This window comes from Erpetoichthys calabaricus, chromosome 8 (assembly GCF_900747795.2).
Source record: "Erpetoichthys calabaricus chromosome 8, fErpCal1.3, whole genome shotgun sequence".
Taxonomy (NCBI): Eukaryota; Metazoa; Chordata; class Cladistia; order Polypteriformes; family Polypteridae; genus Erpetoichthys; species Erpetoichthys calabaricus.
Genome location: NC_041401.2, coordinates 10,565,958 through 10,587,461, shown reverse-complemented (window position 1 = coordinate 10,587,461; position 21,504 = coordinate 10,565,958). Strand labels below are relative to the sequence as shown.

The window sequence follows — 21,504 nt, the reverse complement described above, 5'->3', positions numbered from 1 at the left end:
AAAACTGGCTGTGCACAAATGTGGGTCCCCTTGTCATTGTGCTGATTTGAATGCCTGTCACTGCTCAATGCTGATTACTTACAACACCAAATTGGTTGATGAGCTCGTTAAGCCTTGAACTTCATAGACAGGTGTGTCCCATCATGAGATATAAAGGGATTTAAGGTGGTCAATTACAAGTTGTGCTTCCTTCCCTTTGACTCTCCTCTGAAGAGGGACAGCATGGGATCCTCAAAGCAACTCTCCAAAGATCAGAAAACAAAGATTGTTGAGTCTCCTGGTTTAGGGGAAGGCTACAAAAAGCCATCTCAGAGGTTTAAACTGTCAGTTTCTGTAACTGTAAGGAATGGAATCAGGAAATGGAAGGCCACAGGCACAGTTGCTGTTAAACCCAGCAGGTCTGGCAAGCCAAGAAAAAATGCAGGAGCGGCATATGAACAGGATTGTGAGAATGGTGACTGACAACACACAGATCACCTCCAAAGACCTGCAAGAACATCTTGCTGCAGATGGTGTGTCTGGACATCGTTCTACAATTCAGCGCAATTTACACAAAGAACATCTGTATGACAGGGTGATGAGAAAGAAGCCCTTTGTGCACTCACGCCACAAACAGAGTCACTTGTTCTATGCAAATGGTCATTTAGACAAGCCAGATTCATTTGGGAACAAAGTGCTTTGGACGGATGAGACAAAAATGGAGTTATTTGGTCAGAACAAGAAGCGCATTGCATGGCAGAAGAACACCACCGCATTCCAAGAAAAACACCTGCTACCTCCTGTCACATTTGGTGGAGGTTCCATCATGCTGTGGGGCTGTGTGGCTAGTTCAGGGACTGGGGCCCTTGTTAAAGTTGAGGGTCGGATGAATTCAACACAATATCAACAAATTCTTCAGGATAATGTTCAAGCATCAGTCACAAAGTTGAAGTTACACATGGGTTGGATATTCCAACAAGACAATGACCCAAAACACAGTTGGAAATCTACAAAGGCATTCATGCAGAGGGAGAAGTACAATGTTCTGGAATGGCCGTCACAGCCCCCTGACTTGAATGTCATCGAAAATCTATGGGATGATTTGAAGCAGGCTGTCCATCAAATTGAACTGAACTGGAGAGATTTTGTATGAAGAATGGTCAGAAATACCTCCATCCAGAATCCAGACACTCATCAGAGGCTATAGGAGGACAGCGTCTAGAGGCAGTTAGATGTATAAAAGAAGGCTCAACTAAGTATTGATGTCATATCTCTGTTGGGGTGCCCACATTTATGCACCTGTCTAATTTTGTTATGACACATATTGCATATTTTCTGTTAATCAAATAAACTTAATGTCACTGCTGAAATCCTACTGTGTCCATAAGGCATGTCAGATATTAAAAGGAAGTTGCTACTTTGAAAGCTCAGCCAATGAGAAACAAAAATCCAAAGAATTACACACACACACACACACACACACACACACACACACACATACATATACACACATGGAGTCAAATTATGTTAACACTAATGGTACTGCTACGTATATACAATTTTTGTGGACAATTTATGTACCACATATGGTCCATGTGTTGAACATGACGGCGAACAGGCTGAGACATTCCTGTAAATCATCTTGCACATATGTTTTGTGAATAAATTGTTTCTACCACTCAAATGTTAACCCTTAAACTGTCACATACTTGGGGGGTTAATGCACCCCCCCCCCCCCCAGACACCAAATACTTTTTAAGGCAGTGTTTCTCAACCTCAGTCCTGCGGGGCACACTGTGGCTGCAGGTTTTTGTTCCAACCAGCTTCTGTTTTTAATTGGACTCATGGGCTAATTAAGTGAACTGTTATTACCCAAGTTTGGGAACAATATAGAAATTAGAAAACTAAGTTTGGTTAAAAAGAAAAAAAATATACATTTATTTATTTATTTATTAAAATGTACCAAGAAGTTATATGGGAATAATGTATTTTTTCTTTTTAACAATATTTTTATCTTGATTTTCATTCTACTTTTCTAGGTGTTCTAATTGTTTAATTTAATTCATTATTTACTAATTAGTGGATCTGATGCTAAAGTAATTGCTGCCTTTGCTTATTTAGTGTTTGCTAGCGTGTCTGCTCTGCTCATTTTTAATTCTCGTTAGTAAGATACAACAAAGGGGAAAAACTGCACAGAGAGAAAGGGCAAAATATGACGAAACCGACAAAAGAGAATTAAGCATTTAAATCTAAAGCAAAAGCAGAAATATTTCTAAATGTCTTATAAATGTAAAAATCATGCTGCTGTGCTTTTCTCAATGTAGGATAAAAGAAAAATAATAGCAGCTAATTAAATGAGATTAGTGCTATCAGGTGTTGTCACTGACTAGGAATCTGGTTGGAACAAAAACGAGGTTGAGAAACACTGTTTTAAGGAAACGTCACAATTCACAAAGAAAACTTTTTTTTCCCCATGCAAACAGCATCACAATTACTGCAATGCTAATCATTTTACACCCTGCCAATGAACTGTAAAATTATAAAAAAACAACTTTAACAATCTTATTAAATGTAGAAGGTGCAACTGACGTCAATGATGAAATTCAGTAACTCACTGACTGCAACTGCGCTTGAATTGGCTGCACGCAGGCACAGAGAGGCCAACGCTGATGCTGGCAGGCTCATCTAGTGCAGCGGCTCCATCCCAGTGATGCCGATTCATGGGGGAGTTAGTGGACAATGGTCCTAAGCTGGCTGCTCAACGAATGTATGGCACGGACTGATCAGCTTCAGCGTGCTGGCAAATTGCACTGAGAACTGCTTATAGCGGGTTGTGCCGTTCAACGAATGCACGTCACTAAATATACTCGGCTCCAGCGTGGTGGAAAATTGCATTGGGGACCGAATTTAGCCAGTTCCGGCGGTTTAAATGTTAACATAATTTTGACTCACCCTGTATTTCAAAAAGTGAAATCTCTCATTCATAGCTTTTATTAAAATTTGCAATATTTACATAAAAAAACCACACCCTTTTAGTTTATCAAGTGTTGATTCAAAGGCAAAACCTGCTAATTTTCTCATTTAAATCTACAAGACAATAAAATGTTCAGTAAGTGAAGGTGTCTGAATACTTTCTAAATCCACAGTGTCAAATTCATTTTTAAGGTTGCCCACTTCATAAATATTCAACACAGCGCATGCAGCCCACAATGACCATTAGTTTTCCAGCAGACCACCTCACCTTTATAAATGTGTACAGAAGGTGTTGGGGTCTGAATACTTACTAAATCCACTGTTCAAGCAACAGAACAAGAAACACGAATAAAATACCAAGTGCTGGAAGGCAACAAACAACAGAAAATCAGCGCAAGCACCTAGGCAGGCAGTGAGGTGTAGTGGTTAAGACTTTAGGCTTCAAACCCTCAGGAGGTGAATTCAAATCCCACTACTGACACCACTGTGTGACCCTGAGCAAGTCACTTGACCTGCCTGTGCTCCAAATGGAAAACCAAAAAGAAATGGAACCAGTTATATCATAAATGTGCTACATTGTCTTAGATAAAACGCATCAGCAAAATAAGTAAATGTTAAGTACCTGAACACACAGTGGACAGACAGAAAGGGTCAGAATGGCACTTTAATTTAAATCGATTCTTACGTCTGCTGGCTTGATTCTAAGCACTTGAGAAGGCCATTCCTAAGGCGCCGTTGTCCACAGTTGAGAAGTAAGGGCCGAGGTCAGGACAAGACCGCCAGGATCAGCAGACTGGAGTGCTGTGGGAGGTTACTGAGGTCATCCAGTGTGAGGTCATTTAAAGAACTAGAGGTTAGCAAAATGAACGTGCGCTCGATCGACAGTTCAACAATGAATTAATGGACAGCTAGCTCTGGGCTCCATTTAGGTTAATTGGTCTTGAACCACTTTGTTTCCGGTGTGTTTAAACAAATGTTTATCGTTATACAATCTCGGACTCTGTTGTGATGCCACTCTCTAAATCAAAGAGCGGAAGGGGATCAGATGTTGAAGACTTTGCAACAAAATGACTGTAAATGACTATACTTTGCTGTTTACATTGTTTAAATTATTATTAATACTAAAAACTTCCACTGAAAAGGCTACAGGTTAGTTGAAACTCTAAAATAACTGACTATCAAAAAAGTATTAACACCACCCCCCCCCCCTTTTTGTTTTAAATTGCGCATGCTCTATCGTTGATCTTCATGTTTTTCACATTTTCTTTTCTCCTTTGACGTCCCGTATGGGGTTGGCTTTTGCCATTCGTCTGTGCTGCCAAAATAGATTCAATAGATTAAATATTTTACGCCACTTTGTTGTTTTTTTTTTTTTTAAATCCCGTATCGTGTACCTCTCTCTTTGGCCCACCTCATCAACAATCATATACAAACACCAAATTAAACTTTCGACTTGCCCTTAAAAGGGTGCGTTGCAAAGTTCAAGTTTACCGTCCATGGTGCCATTAAATTCTTACTTGCGACTCTGCGACAATAAAACTACCAATAAAAGACAGACAGACACAGACACGACAGGTGCATCACATACCTGAGCAGGTAACGTCCCCGATCTTGACACTGAAAATAAAATGAGGCAGATGAGCCGGCCCTTCGGTTCTCAGCATCTCAAACACCGGCGGAGTGCCCGATAACGCGCCGTACTCCTGGAGCATCTGGATCGGTGTTTTTCCATCCTGGACAGCCATCGTTCTCTCCAAGCTGCACATAAAAAGCAGACGACGTTTAATTGCGGATTTAATTCTCTATACTCAAGGAAAGGTTTCTGTTCCCCTCCTACTTTGCTTGAACTGCGCGCATATTTAACTGAAAGCAAAAAAAAACAAAGGACTGAACAGCTCTTCATCTTCAGTAAGCACCCAATACGTATACAGTACACATCACTGAAATTTATATTTACACCTCACTGCACCCGAGACTCCCGACAATAAACATTACCTTGGAATTAAAATGGCATCAAAAACGCCTGGGAAAGCGCAGGAGAGAAGCATGGAGCAAAATGAGCGAGTCACCTCACCTGTGACACATCACTTTCTTTACACAGTTAGGTTACAACGTGTCATCACAGACAGGTATGTAAAATAGCAAAAGCAAAGCGTTGGTTTAACCGGAGACAGCAGCAACTTTAACACTCACCACGCCATCAGAAAATCTCCTTCGCCTCCGAGTCAAAGCGAGCGCCAACTTAATCCACTGCACACAAACTTCCTGTTCGCAATCAATGTGGGCGGGGAAGAAGTAAATCTGCACCAATAAGTATAGCGGCTTCTCAGCAACTTCCGGTTTTCCAGGTCACGCCGCGGGTGAAGCGTATGTCAATCTTCTAAATTCAACCAATCGTTTTCGTGCCGACGTTTCGAGGGGATGATCCGTTTCACTGGATTCCACTGCTTTCAGAAGCATTCGAGGAAAGTCAAGTTCAAATAGTGGAGGCGAAACGGCGGGATAGGTGGGTTATTTTCTTTCACTGTCCATGAAGTGTATTCCACGCAATGAACTGACTGACAGAGTGTCCTCAGCTACGGGCTGGCGTCCAGTCCCGTTTCCAACTTTGCCCACTATGCTTTTAAGATTGGCACCAGCTCCCCGTCACCCTAAACCTCTGTTCTGACATTTTGACCGACTTTATCAAGCTGTCCTTCCATTACAAACTAATAAATAAAAGTATCATGGAAAAAGATGATCCGCTGTGGCAACCCCTAACGGGAGCAGCCGAAAGATGACTAAGAAGATGATTAATTTTGATAAATATATCTACCATAATAAAACGTCAAGTGTCTGGTGTATGGGTATCTGCAAATCCATCATGTTATTACGTCTTTGTTATCCAGCACTGGACGTTAGCTCTGCATTTAAGATCACCTAACAAATGGCATATGGACAATAGGAAGCCGGTTAAATATCAATTACAAAATTTGTACCAGACAACAGGTGAAGTTAATACAGTCATATGAAAAAGACTGGGAACCCAAAAAATCCAGTTCTTTGAATTTGTGTTCCTCATTGGCTGAGCTTTCAAAGTAGCAACTTCCTGGTCTTGTAGCCCATTCCAGCCTTGTGCAAATCTTGATGTCCTTTGACAGCTCTTTGGTGTTGCCCATGGTGGTGGAGAGGTTGGTATGGAAGAAATTGATTCTGTGGACAGGTGGGCTTTATACACATCACAAGTTGAGATCGGGAGGATCTGAAATTGATCGATTGATTGAGTGTAAATCTGTGGGCCACATGGGCACGCGGCCAATCTGTGGGAGGCTGAATTCTGGCAGGGTTACAGGGAATCAAATTCTTATTTCTCTTAATGGCATGCAAATCAATTTATAACTTTTATGTGATGTGTTTTTTCTCCTGGATTTTTCGTTAATATTCTGTTTCTCTCCATTAACATGAAACTACCATAAAAGAGCAGTTGGCCCAGCACTGATCCTCGAGGCACACCTGTAGAAAGTTTCTGTGGAGAAGACAAACATTTGGATCGGGAGGAACAAAGGGATCGGTCAGAGAGGTAGGACCTGAACCACTAATTCTAAGCTTCTCAAGGGAAAAGACAAGCAGGGAGTGGTCACATGGTGATGGATAAAATGATGAGAAGTTCAATTCGTTCTTTGCCCGCTGAGCCGAGGGCACGTTTCTATATACAGTATGTTTCCCACATTCACAGGCTAAGTTTTCCGGCCAGGAGTAAAGACAGCTTCACCTGCCAGAAATGTTTAGTTAACTTAGAATTAGTTAGGAAAATAAGACTTCATTATGAAGCCGATAGCAATTAAACGATAGGGCAGGCTCTATTGTTGGCATGGAGCTGGACAGTTTGACATCTGTGGCAGAGCTACGGGCGCTGAGCAGACTCCTGTCAATCATGGAGAATCCACTGAACAGGATCATCTCCAGACAGAGGAGCAGCTTCAACGACAGACTGCTGTCACCGTCCTGCTCCACTGACAGACTGAGGAGATCGTTCCTCCGCCAAACTATGCGACTCTTCAATTCCACCATTGGGGTAAATGTTAACATTATAAAAAGTTATTGTTTGTTTTTACCTGCATTATTATCAATCTTTATTATTGTTTTTTGTATCAGTATGCTGCTGCTGGAGAATGTGAATTTCCCCTTGGGATTAAAGTATCTATCTATCTATCTATCTTAAGCAAACTGAAAATTGGATTGACTCGGTTTCTGGCCATTTCTGATTCAGCTTTAGTCTCTCCAGGCTCCACTGTAGTCACACTTGCTTACAAAACCTAATGTTAGTTAGAGAGAAATTCAACAAACAGGAGAGTCTTCCAGCACTTCTGGAATCGGGACTCTGAATGGAGGTGGGCAGCTTGTTCCACCAGCTAGGAGCTACACACGAAAAAGGATCCGGGACTGAGATTTGATGACTTGCAGAGGTGGCATCAGCAGACGTCATTCATCGGCAGACCTGAATGGTCAAGAAGGGGCAGTGGACCTCAGAAAGGCCTCCATTTATACAAGTGGGTATATAAAAGAATCCCCCCTTTGAAATATTCCCATTTTTTTTGCTTTATGGCCTTAAATGTAAACACACACAAACTAATATTTCTTCCCAGCTTTACTTACTCAATGCAACCTCTAACATCCAAGTGAAAGATATCACAGCTACAGTTCAGAAAAATGATTAAAAAAAAATCAAAAACAAGACTAATAAAGGAGACTAATAAAGCATCACCCCCAATGTCAATGTCATTTTGTTGACCCCCCTTTTGCTTTAATGACAGTCTTGAGTGTCTTGGGATTCTTCTCTATAAGCTTTGCACACCTAGAGTAAGCCCCCTCAATATTTGCCCCCCACTCTTCTTTACAGTTTAACTGTTCAGGTTCGGTCAAATTGGATGGTGGGTGTTGGTGGTCTGCTATCTTCTAATCTTTCCACAGATTTTCAATGAGATTTACGTCTGGGCTCTGACCGGCCACACCAGGACATTCACTTTTTTCTCCCTCAGCTACCGTGTGGTCAGTTTTGCTGTGTGCTTTGGGTCGTAGTCGTGTTGAAAGGTGAACATTCCGCCCATCTTCAACTTTCTGGCAGAGGGTAGCAGGTTTTCCTCCAGAATTTGACAAGATTTTGCCCCATCCATTTTTCCTTCGACCCTAACGAGAGCCCCAGGCCCCCCACAACAGGATGCTGCCCCCTCCATGTTTTACTGTAGGTATGGTGTGTTGTGGATGGTGAGCTGCATTGGTGTGCCGTTTGGTGTTGAGGCCACATAGTTTGATTTTGGTCTCATCTGACCTTAAGACCTTTTTCCCACTTGGCATCAGAATCTTCAAGGTGCCCACATGAAGGCAAAGCCCAAACGAGCCTTCATGTGGGCTTTCTTGAGAAGTACGACCCTCCCGAACAAAGCACAATTGTGGAGCGCTTGTGAAATTGTTGTCACATACATACCATTAATGACCACTCTTTGCCATCAAATCCTAGAACTCCTTCAAAGTGGCCATTGGCCCCTTGTTAGCCTCTCTTACCAGTTTCCTAATTGCTCTTCTATCCAGTTTGGAGGGTCCTAATAGTACCAAACACTTGCCTCTTCTTCATGATGGACTTTACTGAGCTCCTTGGGATTGATAAAGCCTTTGAGATTTTCTTGTCTCCATCTCCTGCCTTACGTCTGTCCACAACTCTATCCCAAAGATCTTTTGAAAGTGGCTTGCCATCACAGTCAGCTGTTTGCGGTCAGTTGCACTACCAAGCAAGGGAATGAATGAGCCAGGAACAGCTTCACTAATCAAACGGAGTACAACTGATCACCGGTGGAAGGAAGCCAGTAACCGCAATGGAAATGGTGGGCACTGGCACCCGATTGAGTTTTTTTTTTTTGGGGGGGGGGGGGGGGGGGGGTCATTTATTAATCTCAGTAGGTTTTGTTTTTGATTTTTTATCATTTTTCTGAACTGTAGCTGTGATATCTTTCACTTGGATGTTATACATTGCATTGAGTAAATAAAAGTTGGAAAAAATATTAGTGTGTTTTAATTTAAGGCTGTAAAACAAAAAAAATGGGAATATTTCGAAGGGGGGGGGGATTCCTTTCTATACCCACTGTTGATACAGGTAGGTGCTGAACATTGACTACTCTGTAGGTAAGCATCAAGGATTTGAACTTAACACGTGCTGCTACAGGAAGCCAATGCAATGACCCAAAAAGAGAAGCGACATGTGCCCACCTCCGATGGTTGAACACCAGACATGCCACTGCATTTTGAAGTATCTGAAGTGGTATTCCCGCCAGCAAAGAGTTGGCAGTATGTGAATTTCCCCTTGGGATTAATAAAGTATCTGTCTATCTAGTCTAGAAATGACAAGATCAAACCCTGGACTAGGAATTGTGCTGCATACTCCGTCAGATACAGTCTGATCTTTTGGATGTTATACCGACTGAATCTGCAAGACCATAGCAACAGCAGTGAAGGACAGCTGGTCATCAACCTCCACACCAAGGCTGTATACCAACTTGGCAGGTGTTGGTGACAACAAGCCAAGTTGAACAGAGGTGGGTTGCCAAATAGATGAATGAGCTGGGATAACGAGGTCGGTCTTTGTCAGACTGAGCTGGCAATGGTGCTTCCTCTTCCAGGCTGGCGCCCTGCCCGGGGTTTGTTCCTGCCTTGCGCCCTGTGCTGGCTGGGATTGGCTCCAGCAGACCCCCCGTGACCCTGTGTTAGGATATAGCGGGTTGGAGAATGATCGATTGATTGATTGACTGACTGACTGACTTTGTTTTAAATGCCATTCAGTTACAGAGTGGAAAATAAACAAAGATGAGTCGGGCCGATCATGTAAAAACGAACCCTTTTATTCCGATCAACAGCATTCCATCACTCGTTCTTAAAGCAGGTTGTTTAAAAATGGATTGCATTACAGAAAGGAAGCATTTTCAGTGGGCATTTCATAAAAAACGCTGTTCTTTGTTAAGGCAAACAAAGTTTCCCCCTCCATTAAAAAATCATTTAATATTAATGAGACTTTCATATTATTAGCGGCACATACTGGCAAAGTCATACCGACACGTGAATATGAAGGTGTTTGGGATTGGAGGTAAACTGTTAATAAAGCCTCTTTTACGGCTATCTACACATTTTTCACATTCAAACTGTGGTTTGGGTAAAACAATAACAATATTTTCACAATAACATTTTTATTTTGCCTTAAACTACAGCCCACATTTTTATTGCTGTCCACACCCTGTTTGAGCTTAGCTGTACCCTTAGTTCAAATTAATTTTAACGTCAAAAAAAAAAAAGTTGGTAACAAAAAGAAGAAGCAAGAAAAAAGTTCAATTAACTAAATGAGTGAAAAAGAAAAGAAAATAAATAAAAAGTGAAACCCCCCCCACCATCTGGCTAAAGCTGGAGATCACTAAGCATTCGCAATGACACGTGGCTACATTTGCGTGTCACTATATTGGATCCTGCTTCCCAAACACTATACAAAACTACTTAATATTTTATTTTATTTATTTATTTTAAACCAATCTGAAATTCACCATACTCCACACACTTTTCACCCAATGTGGGTGACACATTACACTCTGGAGTGGTAGTTACTTCCCAAAAACACGTCACTATCAGAAGGCAGTGATTCAAGGCTCGCCACTTCCTACAGGGTCTTACTGTACCTCTGTTTTGTATGCATGTCATGTTTAAGCTTAGTCCACACTAGCACGGATAAATCTTGACAAATTTTTAAAAATTTTCAGTCCACACAAACATTTTCTAAAGGTTTACCATTCCCACCGAAACGACAAAAACACGGAGGCCTTTCTTAATGAGTGTACGCAGCCTGTCGGCCAATCAGTTCTGTGTGTTTACGCTGCAAATCAAAATATCAAAAAGAATAATCTAAAACAAAACTGACGTCTTTGTCTGAAATATAACTGCTTTTAAACGTTACAAGCAAATGTAAAGATGCCAAAGCTTTGGATATTACAGACTGGAAGTCCCACCAAAGTAAATACAGCAAAACAGATGAGCAATCCAAGGGGCAGAACCCAACAGCTGAGGCAAAGACATTTAGGAATAAGTAAGATGAGATCACAAAAGGAATTATCAGAATAAACCATTAAACTATACGTCAATATTAAGAAAGCTCCACTACTAAACCACACTGCTACACGAGACCCAGTGTTTTTAAATTTACAACCTTCAAAGAACGTTGTCGAAACGATACGTTTTCGGTTGTCGCAAATTGTGTTTTATCGTGGACGAAGGCTAAACCTAATAAATCTTACATTTGTCAGTGTTAAGTTCATGTCACATTACACAACTTTTCCAGCGATTTCCAGGTACATAACTTTAGTGAGTTGGAGGCAGTCACCTAATGTGACTCCCAACTAGTCTGCGATTCATTCCGATAAGATTGGACAGGTTTAATTTTGTCGTTAGTTGTAGGTACAGGCTTGTGTGCATGAGCAGAAACCTTGATAACCTTTAAGGAGGAATTGGACGAGATTTTGGGACATCTTAGACATTAGCTAAACAAATGGGCTTGATGGGCTGAATGGTCTTGTCTCGCTTCTCAGATTTCTTATGAATGCCGACAACCAATGAGTGCTCATCTCGGAAGTACAACTGCATTAAATAAGGAATAAGGAACATGGGAGTTTTGAACCTCAGATGAGAAGTTCTTCTGTCTCGTGTTTTACATGCCACAGAATGGAGTTAGAAACGAGAAGGGCCGAGACTGTGTGGACTCTTCGCACCGCACCCTCTCAGAAACTGTACTGTAAATGTAGCAAAGTGTAATCTATCATTTGTAATTTTTTTTTTTTTTAAGTTCTAGCTATGAATTTCCCCAAAATTAATTGTTCTTGTATATAGTTAGCAGCACACCAATCGTGTGTTGTACTACGGCTGTTAATTAATGTTACACCCTACAGACCGCATGCCCAGGGCTTCTCTGTTAAGCCACCAGAAGCAAAGTGGATGCTGTAGGGATAAGTCGTGTTTTTAGCTCTCCCCAAGGCCTTTCTAATTTTATTTTATCTGTAATGTATATTATTTGGAAATGCTTGAGTGTGTATTAAGTCATGTGTTTTTTTTCCCTACTTCTTTACGTGAAGTTTTTGTATGTTTACTTTTGAAAAATAAGAAAAATTTCACGGGTTATTCGCGGCACAGCATTTCATTGTAATTCGGCTTGGTTTACAATATGGCCATATGTATATTTTGTGCTTTAATTTTTATTTTAAATCTTACTCTATTTATTTTGTATTAATAGTCATGTCTATAATAATTTGTAATCAACATGATTTATTATTTAGTATGCATAAGAGAGATGCTGTTTGTATGAAGCCCTGCCCTCTTTCTGTTTTGGTTTCTGGAAAGGTACACTACTCGATTTTTTGCTAAGGATATATAAGATTATAAAGTCAGAATATTATTATTGTGCAAGGCTATATATATATATATATATATATATATATATATATATATATATATATATATGTGTGTGTGTGTGAGGGATGGCCGGTCAAACATTCCAGTCCACACTTCCAAGCCTCTAGATGGAGCTCTCCCAACAACATGGAAGTGCCCCAAATTCCAGCAGGGCCATATGGTCATTGTAGTTTTTATAAACAGCCTTGCTGGATACCATGGGGACCACTAGGAGCCGCTGGAGGGAGGCTCACAGAGGGTTACGTACCCTATAACCCGGAAGTGCATCATGAACACATGACCGGAAGGAACGACGTGCTTCCGGGGTGAAGAACTGGAGTTTTTATATGACCTGGAAGTGTTCCTTCTAGTCACGTGGACAGAGAGGGCAAAGCACTTCCAGGTCAAGGACTATAAAAGGACTATGGGAAATCCCAGACGTCGAGCTGAGCTGGGTGGAAGGGTGGCAACGCGTCTGGGAGTGAGGAGGATTATTGATTTATTGTTTATTGATTGTGTTTATTTGAAGATTGTGGAGAACAGGGTGCTTTGTGCACGTATTGTCCTAATAAATATAATATTTGGACATTTGACCTGGTGTCTAACGTGTGGTCTGAGGGTTCAAAGGGTCACGGGGACCCTAAAACTGTCACAATATTATATATATATATATATATATATAAAATATATTGTAAATAGTTCTATATGTTTATTGTGCTATTTTAAAAAAATAAAACAGAAGCACAGTGGATGGTGTAGGGGGCACAGGGGAGAAGCTGTTTGTGTGATACCCTGTCCACTCCCCCTAATAACCCCCCGCCCAACGTTTCTCGAAAAAGAAAGAAAAGAAACTGCTGCTTCGCCCCAACATTCCTCCGAGTTGAGTTTCGCAGACAACGCGGAGTAGAATGGATTCCAGACGTTTACACAAAGTCAGCACCCAGTTGCTAAATTTGACCTGCCCAGTCAATTCAGTCATGTAAATTGACCCGGCCTGCCGATGGGATCGGCAAGTGCAGTGGGCAAAGTCTGATATTTCCTACAACTCGAAGTTGCGTAATGTGACATTGGTTTTAGTGTGGACTAGGTATTAATCTCTTCGAAATCAACATAAAATCCTTTAGCAGTGCTACTCAAATTAATAAGAAATCTAGTACATTTTGCTACAAAAAAGTAAAAGGCTACACTGTTAATTTATGTGACAGTAATGACCATAGAAAACCTAGAATTTCATTGTGTTCAACATATTTCGTAAAACAATGAAAATTCGAAATGGGAGTTTACGTAAACAGTAAGAAGGACCCATTGTATTGCACTTTTAAGAATTTATACAGTATAAAATACTTCCACAACCTGCACTTGAACTACGGAAGCTGAGAGAGGACATGCAATATCGTTATTTTTTTTTAATCGTTTCCTCCAACGGAATAATTTTATCGAGATCTCGATAAAACAAAAGATCTTGTTTTATCAAAATTATGAAATAATTGTATCTAACGTTTAATGTTTAGCTTATTGAAGCCGCGTCCTGTTTGAAAAGGCAAAAGAGCAGAACTGAATTGATCAGCACGTCACATTCTTGTTCAATCAACGGCTCACGCAGGCTGAAATATGTTTATGCCTTAGTTTAGAAAATAATAACGTTAGTGTCCGTCATTTAAGAAGACGGTTAGTAAGACTTCAGCTGTATAGACGTCACAATCTAAGCAAGCCTCATGCCAGGAGCAAAGGTTAAGTTTCGTTTTCTCGAGATCGCGATAAAATTATTCTGTTATCTCAAGAAAACAAATTTTCATTTTCTTGACATCTCCATAAAATTATTCTGTTATCTCAAAGAGACAATTTAAAAAAATAACGATATTGCATGTTCTCTCTTGGCTTTCGTATTGAACAGTCTGGTCATTGTGCATTTTTTTTTAAACACAAACCAACAATGATGACCATTAGGGGGTGCTAGTTCCCATTTTGCCATAAAAAGTGAAGTCTTATGGGTATGTATGAAAAAACACATTTACTTAGAAAACCTCTTTCTCTATGTGCATATAAATGTTACAATTAGCGTTTCACATACAAAAGTGTGCAAGATTTATATAAAAACAGTCAGAACTTACAATTTTATATTGTAGTAGTATTGGAAAAAAGCCTTTTTTTCTGGAAGGAAGAGGAGCAACTTATATTCCCATCACATTTTTTTCAGTTACGGGCTTCCCCTAAATTATTCACCGCTTTACAAAAATTCATGTATACAAAAAATGCTTTAAATATTTATTTTTTGTCTAAATTTTCATGATTGAACTGAAAGAAGACTGAATGAGCCAGTGCTAACACCCAATCATCTTCACAGTCATTCCATTTCCACCTCTGTTCTGCATGCAGAATTGGATGGGCGTGAATATCGTCATCTCGGTTGTTCATACACTGTCCACATGGCAGCCTGACAGACAATTGTGAGAATGCAAGGACGAGACGTTTCAAGGGGCTTAGCAATGTTAACGTTTCGCTAGAGAACTAGCAAGAGGTTTTTTTGAAAAGTAAGCAGGAGGAAAGACGTAGTCAAAAGTCAAAAGAGTCAAAAATGGGGATAGGCGAGTCACACAATCCACTCGTGCTACATTTTACTTATTAAAAATCGGTGAAAGACATAGACAAGCCTTAAGGAGATTTATTCTGAACTCATTTTGCCAAATGAGGCATAGGCGAGCCGCAGCGTAACCCTTAAAAATGACAAAACGTGCAAGTGAAAGGCAAGTTAAGTGTGTGTCGAAATTATAAGACAATACGCTTAACTGGAACTTACGAAAAGGAACAATGATATGCGTTTATGAATCTAATATCAATGACATGGATTACAAGAAATATTTTAATATGAGTCACGCTGTTAACCCAGGGACAACGTTAGAATTTGTCATTCCTTACCTCCTTTACTCTCAAATCTGAAAGGATACATTATGGAATTCTGTCTTTGACTATTTTTCATTATATAAATATATAAATATAAATCATTATTATGGTTTTCTTCCAAATTTCTTCTATGTTTTTCAATCATTTTTGATTATTATTCTACGTTATTTTTTGAATGTTTCTAAATTATGTTTGACTTGGTGCAGACTCAGAGTTTGTCATTTCTTATTTCGTGTTCTCCCAATTCTTAAAGGATACATTTGCCATTTTTGAATTTTAAATTATTTCTGAATTTTTCTAAAATTACATTTTTGACTCAGAGTTTGTCATTCCTTACTTCTATCATCTTAAAGACTAAATTCTATATTTTTTAACTTCAAATTATTTCTGACTTTATTTTGTCAAAACTTTTTTCTGAATAATGTTTTGTGATTTTTTTCAAAATTATTTTTGACTGTGTTTGAACTTTGTTGAAATTGATCACTCTTTACCTCGGTTTCCCCTACGTCTGGAAAGAGTAAATTTGATATCTTTTACTTGTATTTTTTTTCCTTTAAATTAATTTTTTGACATTTTTCTTAAATTATTTTTTCAGTGCTAGAATTTGTCACTCCTTACCTGTTACCTTAAAGTCTTAAAAGATCAATTCAGTGATTTTTTAAGTAAAATGTGACTATTTTTCTACATTTTTTGACTCTCAAATTTATTTTTTGATTTTGTTTTTATAAATTAGTTTCCACATAACAGTCTTTTATTCCTTACTACTGGTACTCCCAAATATTAAGATAAAATTGATATTTTGAAATACAAAATTATTTTTGACTATATTAATTTTTGACTTTTTTTCTAAATTACTTGTATTGAAATGATTTGACTCGGTGTACCCTGTTTGAATTAGTCACATTCCTAACTTCTGTTACTGCCAAGTTTTAAAAAATGAGTTTAGGATTTTCTAAGTCAAAATCATTTTCAGACTTTTCCTAAATTATTTTTGATTTTTTTAAATTACTTTTTTTTATTATTTCTTTTTTTACTTAGCACACTATCTTAAAATATGTCATTCTTTACTACTTTTATTCCCAAGTCTTTAAGGATAAATTTGGCAATTTTGAATTTGTTCTTTTTTTTTGCAGTTGTTTCAAACATTCATTTTCCCTGAAAACTTGTGCTGTTAAGTGTAGCAATCTTTATAGATTAAAAAAAGGAAATAAAGATCTCCCCAGCAGGATACAATGGTGACCTGTAGTGTACTGCCATTGTAAATGTCCGGCGAGGAGACTTTCTCTTCCCTCCCCAAACCACATTTACAAATAATTCTTCACTTATCAACACAACATTCCGTGGTCTGCCTAGTTGAAGAACTGGTAAAAAGAATAAAAAGAAGACATCTTTGTCTTGTGTAGGACATGAACGAGACATAAGCCAGTGCCAAAAGTACTAGCAATGGCAATTAAAGTCAAGAAGATACCAAACTACAAAACCCAAAATGTAAACCAAAAAAAAAACCAAAAAGACGAAGAGGCACAGTAGAGATTCTAATTATTTAAGCTGATTCCGCGCATTAACGACTACCACAAAAGTCATATGTTGCTCATATCCGGAATTCTGGACAACCAAGGAAGTGTGCGATGATGACCTTTATACTATGCTACGCCACATGCTTCTGGAAATTAGCAACCTTACACAAATGCTAACAAAAAGTAGTGGTGCCCGTAAAAAATGGCAGTGCCACAAGATGCAAAATATTTTTAGGTAATTCAAAATGACTTTAAATGAGAAAACTAATTAAAGAGGTTAAATCTGGATATTCCAAAACCTCCATAGGGAAGAAATAAGCAAGAAAGTATGTGGAATCAACAAAAAGAAAAATTAAAGTGTTCCTATTTGTGTTTTTTTTTAGTACTTAGTAGTTAGTTTTTTTTTTTACTGGTGTCAAAAAACACAATTTTTAACAGTACCATACCACCATTATGCTAATTTCAGTACCAGAAAAACATGGTGGTGTCAGGAACCTCACACTCTGTTGAATTTCAGCATGATGAGATCTTCATCCAGAACCCCCCCCCCCCCACTATTCAAGATATTATATATATATATATATATATATATATATATATATATATACACACACACATATATACATATATATACATATATATACATATATTATATATATATATATATATATATATATATATATATATATATATATATATATACACACACGTGTATATATATATATATATATATATATATATACACACACACACACACACACACACACACACACACACATGTATATATATGCACATGTAGATATATATATATACAGATATATGTAGATATATATGTGTAGATATATGTGTGTATCTATCATCACACCCAATACACAAAGGGGGAATGCAGCCCTCACCTCCGCCCCACTAGTTCCCATGCTGAACATTTCCAAATAATGTCTGCCTTACCTCCCGACAATTTGGCCCTGCCCATATATCCATCAGTTGTACGAGAAGCCACACCCCAGTTTTCCCAATCAAAATCATTGAGGGGAAAACCACATCACCGAGTAAGAAGTTCATTAAATCTAACATCATAGACTCAGACATGTAATCCCCCTGTGATGTCAACGGGTTTAACGTCGTGAACATTGCAGAAGCAGGTTTTATTTAATCTGCCCTCATTACCTTCTAAACAATCTAATGGTTCAAACACCCAGAGCTGACATGATTAAGGCCAATGTCTGTTTGAAGCTGAAACTCTGAAATGTTCTGCTTGAAAAGCGGTCTTTTGCGACAATGGTGAGCTTTAAAGTTTACAGTATCTACACACCATTTGTTTATGATTGTGCAAGCTGTGACTGGCCTATATAAAATGAACTGAAGAGTCCTGGTACAATGCCTATAAGGATTTTGGATTAGTTCAGACAGTAAAGAAGGCCACAAGAGTGCGTTAAAGTGAACAGAACATGTGGCAATAAACATTGCACTGACACAGCCCCTTACAGAAAGGTGACAGGACTCCAAAAGGTTTGTGTCGCTTTCATTTCATTTCATTTTATGAGTGCTTCACATCCAACACTTTCGTAGTCAATCCCTCCGATGCACTTGTGCAGGTGCCCCCCCACCGATGGAAGCCCCTTTGTCACACAGCAGAGTGGAAAAACCACAAAGAAGCAAAACAGTTGACAAAGAGCAGTCGTAATAGGAAGATTCGATGGGCTAATCAGTCTCTGCAAACACCAGAGTCCACGCCATTGATGTTTTCAAATGTTTGCTGCAAATGTTCTGCTCAAGTGTAACACCAGTAATTCATTTTTATTTTGTTTCAGACAATTCACTAATTTCTACTCAGCTCTCATTTAAAGGCGGCCATTTGGCATTTTGGTCTTTTTTTTTTTTCTCTAGTTTGTGTGCTGGAGAAAGAAGAGGCGCCGGCTGAGAGATTCATAAAACAAACCATCCTTAGGATCTTTTTTCCTTAGTCTTGATGTCTCATAGATTAAACAAAAAAAAAAAAAAAAAGACTTTTATCTTCATGTCCTGTGCCAAGCAACTGACCTCATCAGCAGGATATCCTGAAGAGAAAACAAAATCCCACAGTAGAAATGCTGGCATGACTGGCGTCTCTAAAGTTTGCTACCATAAACAACTAGCATAGGGACTTGAGTAGGTATTGTCTTTGGAAAGGAGAAAATAAGAATTTCATCAACACGTGTTATTTTCAGATGAGATGGTTAAAACATGCCCAGTGATGGCAGCTCTGAGCGTGTGCCACGATTCTCTGGTTGATTGGTTGGTTAGCAGTTAGTGCATCATCTGGAGTGGTTATTAGGAGTGAGAAGAGTCCGACCTGTGTGGCAGTGACCACTAGCGCAGCTCAGGCGGCAGGGCCAGTCCACTCACTTAGGCCTCTGTGATGCCATCGCCGTTTTCCTGAGGCTGCAATTGTTCTTTTTCTGTGCCATCTTTATGAGGCGGCCGGACGCGCTTAAAGAAGCCAAACTGCAGATGAAAAATACAAACATGCAGGTAAATAATGAAGAAAAACACATGTATAGTAAATCGACAGAAATGGAGACAAAGAGATAGATAGAAAGGCACTATATCACAGACAGATAAACAGATGAAAGGAAGTACACAGTAGATAGTAAGAGACGGACATGACACAATATATACATAGTATGGAAGCCATTATAAAACAATATCAAGCATATGAAAGGTACTACGTAAATAGCTAGGATATGAAAGACATGATAGGCAAGATATAGAAGCTACTATATAACAGTTTAGATCTGAAAAGCATTACACAATGATAGACAGTACATGAAAACCACAATATAATAGATAGTTTAGGTAAGCCATGATATAAAGGGATATCAATGACTTGACATATTAGGTAGGATATGAAAGACACCAAATAACTGACAAGTAAACAGACAGCTTGGTGGCTGCTAACGTTAGTGGCCATATGAATTGCTCTGAGTGTTGCTGCCTTGAGGACATGTTTGTAAATGTCACCAACACACTTGGGCTCTCCTGCTTACCAGTGAGTTATTGGCTGAATTGTAGAAAAGCACCAGGCATGCAAAGGTACTATTGTCAGGGGCACATATACATACATATATACATACATATATATACATACATATATATATATATATATATATATATATATATATATACATAAATATATATATACATACATAAATATATATATACATAAATATATATATACATAAATATATATATACATAAATATACATATATACATACACACAGGGAGTCCTCAAGTTACAACGTCTCAACATACGAGGTTTCAAGTTTACAACAATCACTTCCATAAAAACTTAAAAAAATTGAGACGTGAGAAGGAATAATGGTAAGAATTTTTTTTTTTTTTTTAACACTAATTTTTTCTGTTACTACAGTACAGTGTACAGTACAGTATATTTATGTCCTTTTCCTTTTTCTGTGGCTTAGTTGTGTTTTTATGTTCTAGATTATCCATCCATCCATTTTCCAACCCGCCGAATCCGAACACAGGGTCACGGGGGTCTGCTGGAGCCAATCCCAGCCAACACAGGGCACAAGGCAGGGAACCAATCCTGGGCAGGGTGCCAACCCACCGCAGGACACACACAAACACACCCACACACCAAGCACACACTAGGGCCAATTTAGAATCGCCAATCCACCTAACCTGCATGTCTTTGGACTGTGGGAGGAAACCGGAGCGCCCGGAGGAAACCCACGCAGACACGGGGAGAACATGCAAACTCCACGCAGGGAGGACCCGGGAAGCGAACCCAGGTCCCCAGATCTCCCAACTGCGAGGCAGCAGTGCTACCCACCGCGCCACCGTGCCGCCTGTTCTAGATTATGATTTTGCAAATGTGTTAGGATAGGTAACTGACTTAGGCTAGGGTGTGTTTCGACTTACACCAAAATTCGGTTTACATCATTGTTGTAGGAATGGAACTGTGTTGTAACCTGTGGACCCCCTATATATATATATATATATATATATATATATATATATATATATATATATACACACATACACACACACCGAATATTATGTATAAACAGAGAGACAGATGTGAAGGGCACTATATGTTGTACACATGGGTAAATAGGTGAAAAAATGAAAGGCACTATACATACATGGACAGGTAGACATGAAAGGCAGTATATAATAGATACATGTAAAATGTGCTACAAAGTGCTACAAAAGAGACAGACAGATAAGTATGCCACTAAATTATAGATATTATGGGATCTGGGAAGAAAGATAGGAAATAAAAAATACTGATATAATAGATACATAGGATATGAAAGGAATTAAAGTATATAAAATGATACAATTGGTACTAAATAACCATATAAAAAGATATGAAAGACTATAAAAAAATATGAAATGCATAACAGATAGTATATGAAAGGAACTATATAACAAGTAAACACAGACAGACAGATGTGAAGGATGCTATATAACAGATAGATAGATAGATAGACATTATCTCATTGTCAAGAGTGATTATCTCATGTAATAAACCCTCTGAAAATCCCTTGAGGACCAGTATAAAGAACTAAGACATGGCACAGTATGTTAGGTACGAAAGAAAAAATATTTACAATTTGTATAAAAACTCCTCCTATGCGGGGAATACATCAGGGGAATGTAACTTTTTATTTTTTTCTG

The 21,504-nt window shown here is 38.8% G+C and overlaps 2 protein-coding genes and 1 long non-coding RNA gene across 3 annotated transcripts in view; all 3 read right to left on the bottom strand.

Moving 5' to 3' along the window:
- prkra (protein kinase, interferon-inducible double stranded RNA dependent activator) overlaps positions 1-5,452 on the bottom strand; it is a 33,464-nt gene extending 28,012 nt beyond the window's left edge. The window contains exons 1-2 of the mRNA XM_028806229.2: positions 5,146-5,452; positions 4,541-4,710 (exon numbers count right to left, since the gene is read on the bottom strand). Coding sequence (XP_028662062.2) covers positions 4,541-4,710; positions 5,146-5,153 — 178 coding nt within the window. The 5' untranslated portion in view covers positions 5,154-5,452. The remainder of the gene's footprint in view (positions 1-4,540; positions 4,711-5,145) is intronic.
- A 9,943-nt stretch (positions 5,453-15,395) lies between these two features.
- Positions 15,396-17,372, bottom strand: LOC127528927 (uncharacterized). Its single transcript, XR_007935549.1, has 2 exons — positions 17,247-17,372; positions 15,396-17,205 (listed from the first exon to the last, which is right to left on the bottom strand). It is a non-coding gene; the product is annotated as an uncharacterized LOC127528927 (long non-coding RNA).
- Positions 17,373-18,486: 1,114 nt separating this feature from the next.
- The window catches only part of itgav (integrin, alpha V), a 210,282-nt gene continuing 207,264 nt past the window's right edge, over positions 18,487-21,504 (bottom strand). Inside the window, exon 30 of the mRNA XM_028806227.2 lies at positions 18,487-19,304. Coding sequence (XP_028662060.2) covers positions 19,206-19,304 — 99 coding nt within the window. The 3' untranslated portion in view covers positions 18,487-19,205. The remainder of the gene's footprint in view (positions 19,305-21,504) is intronic.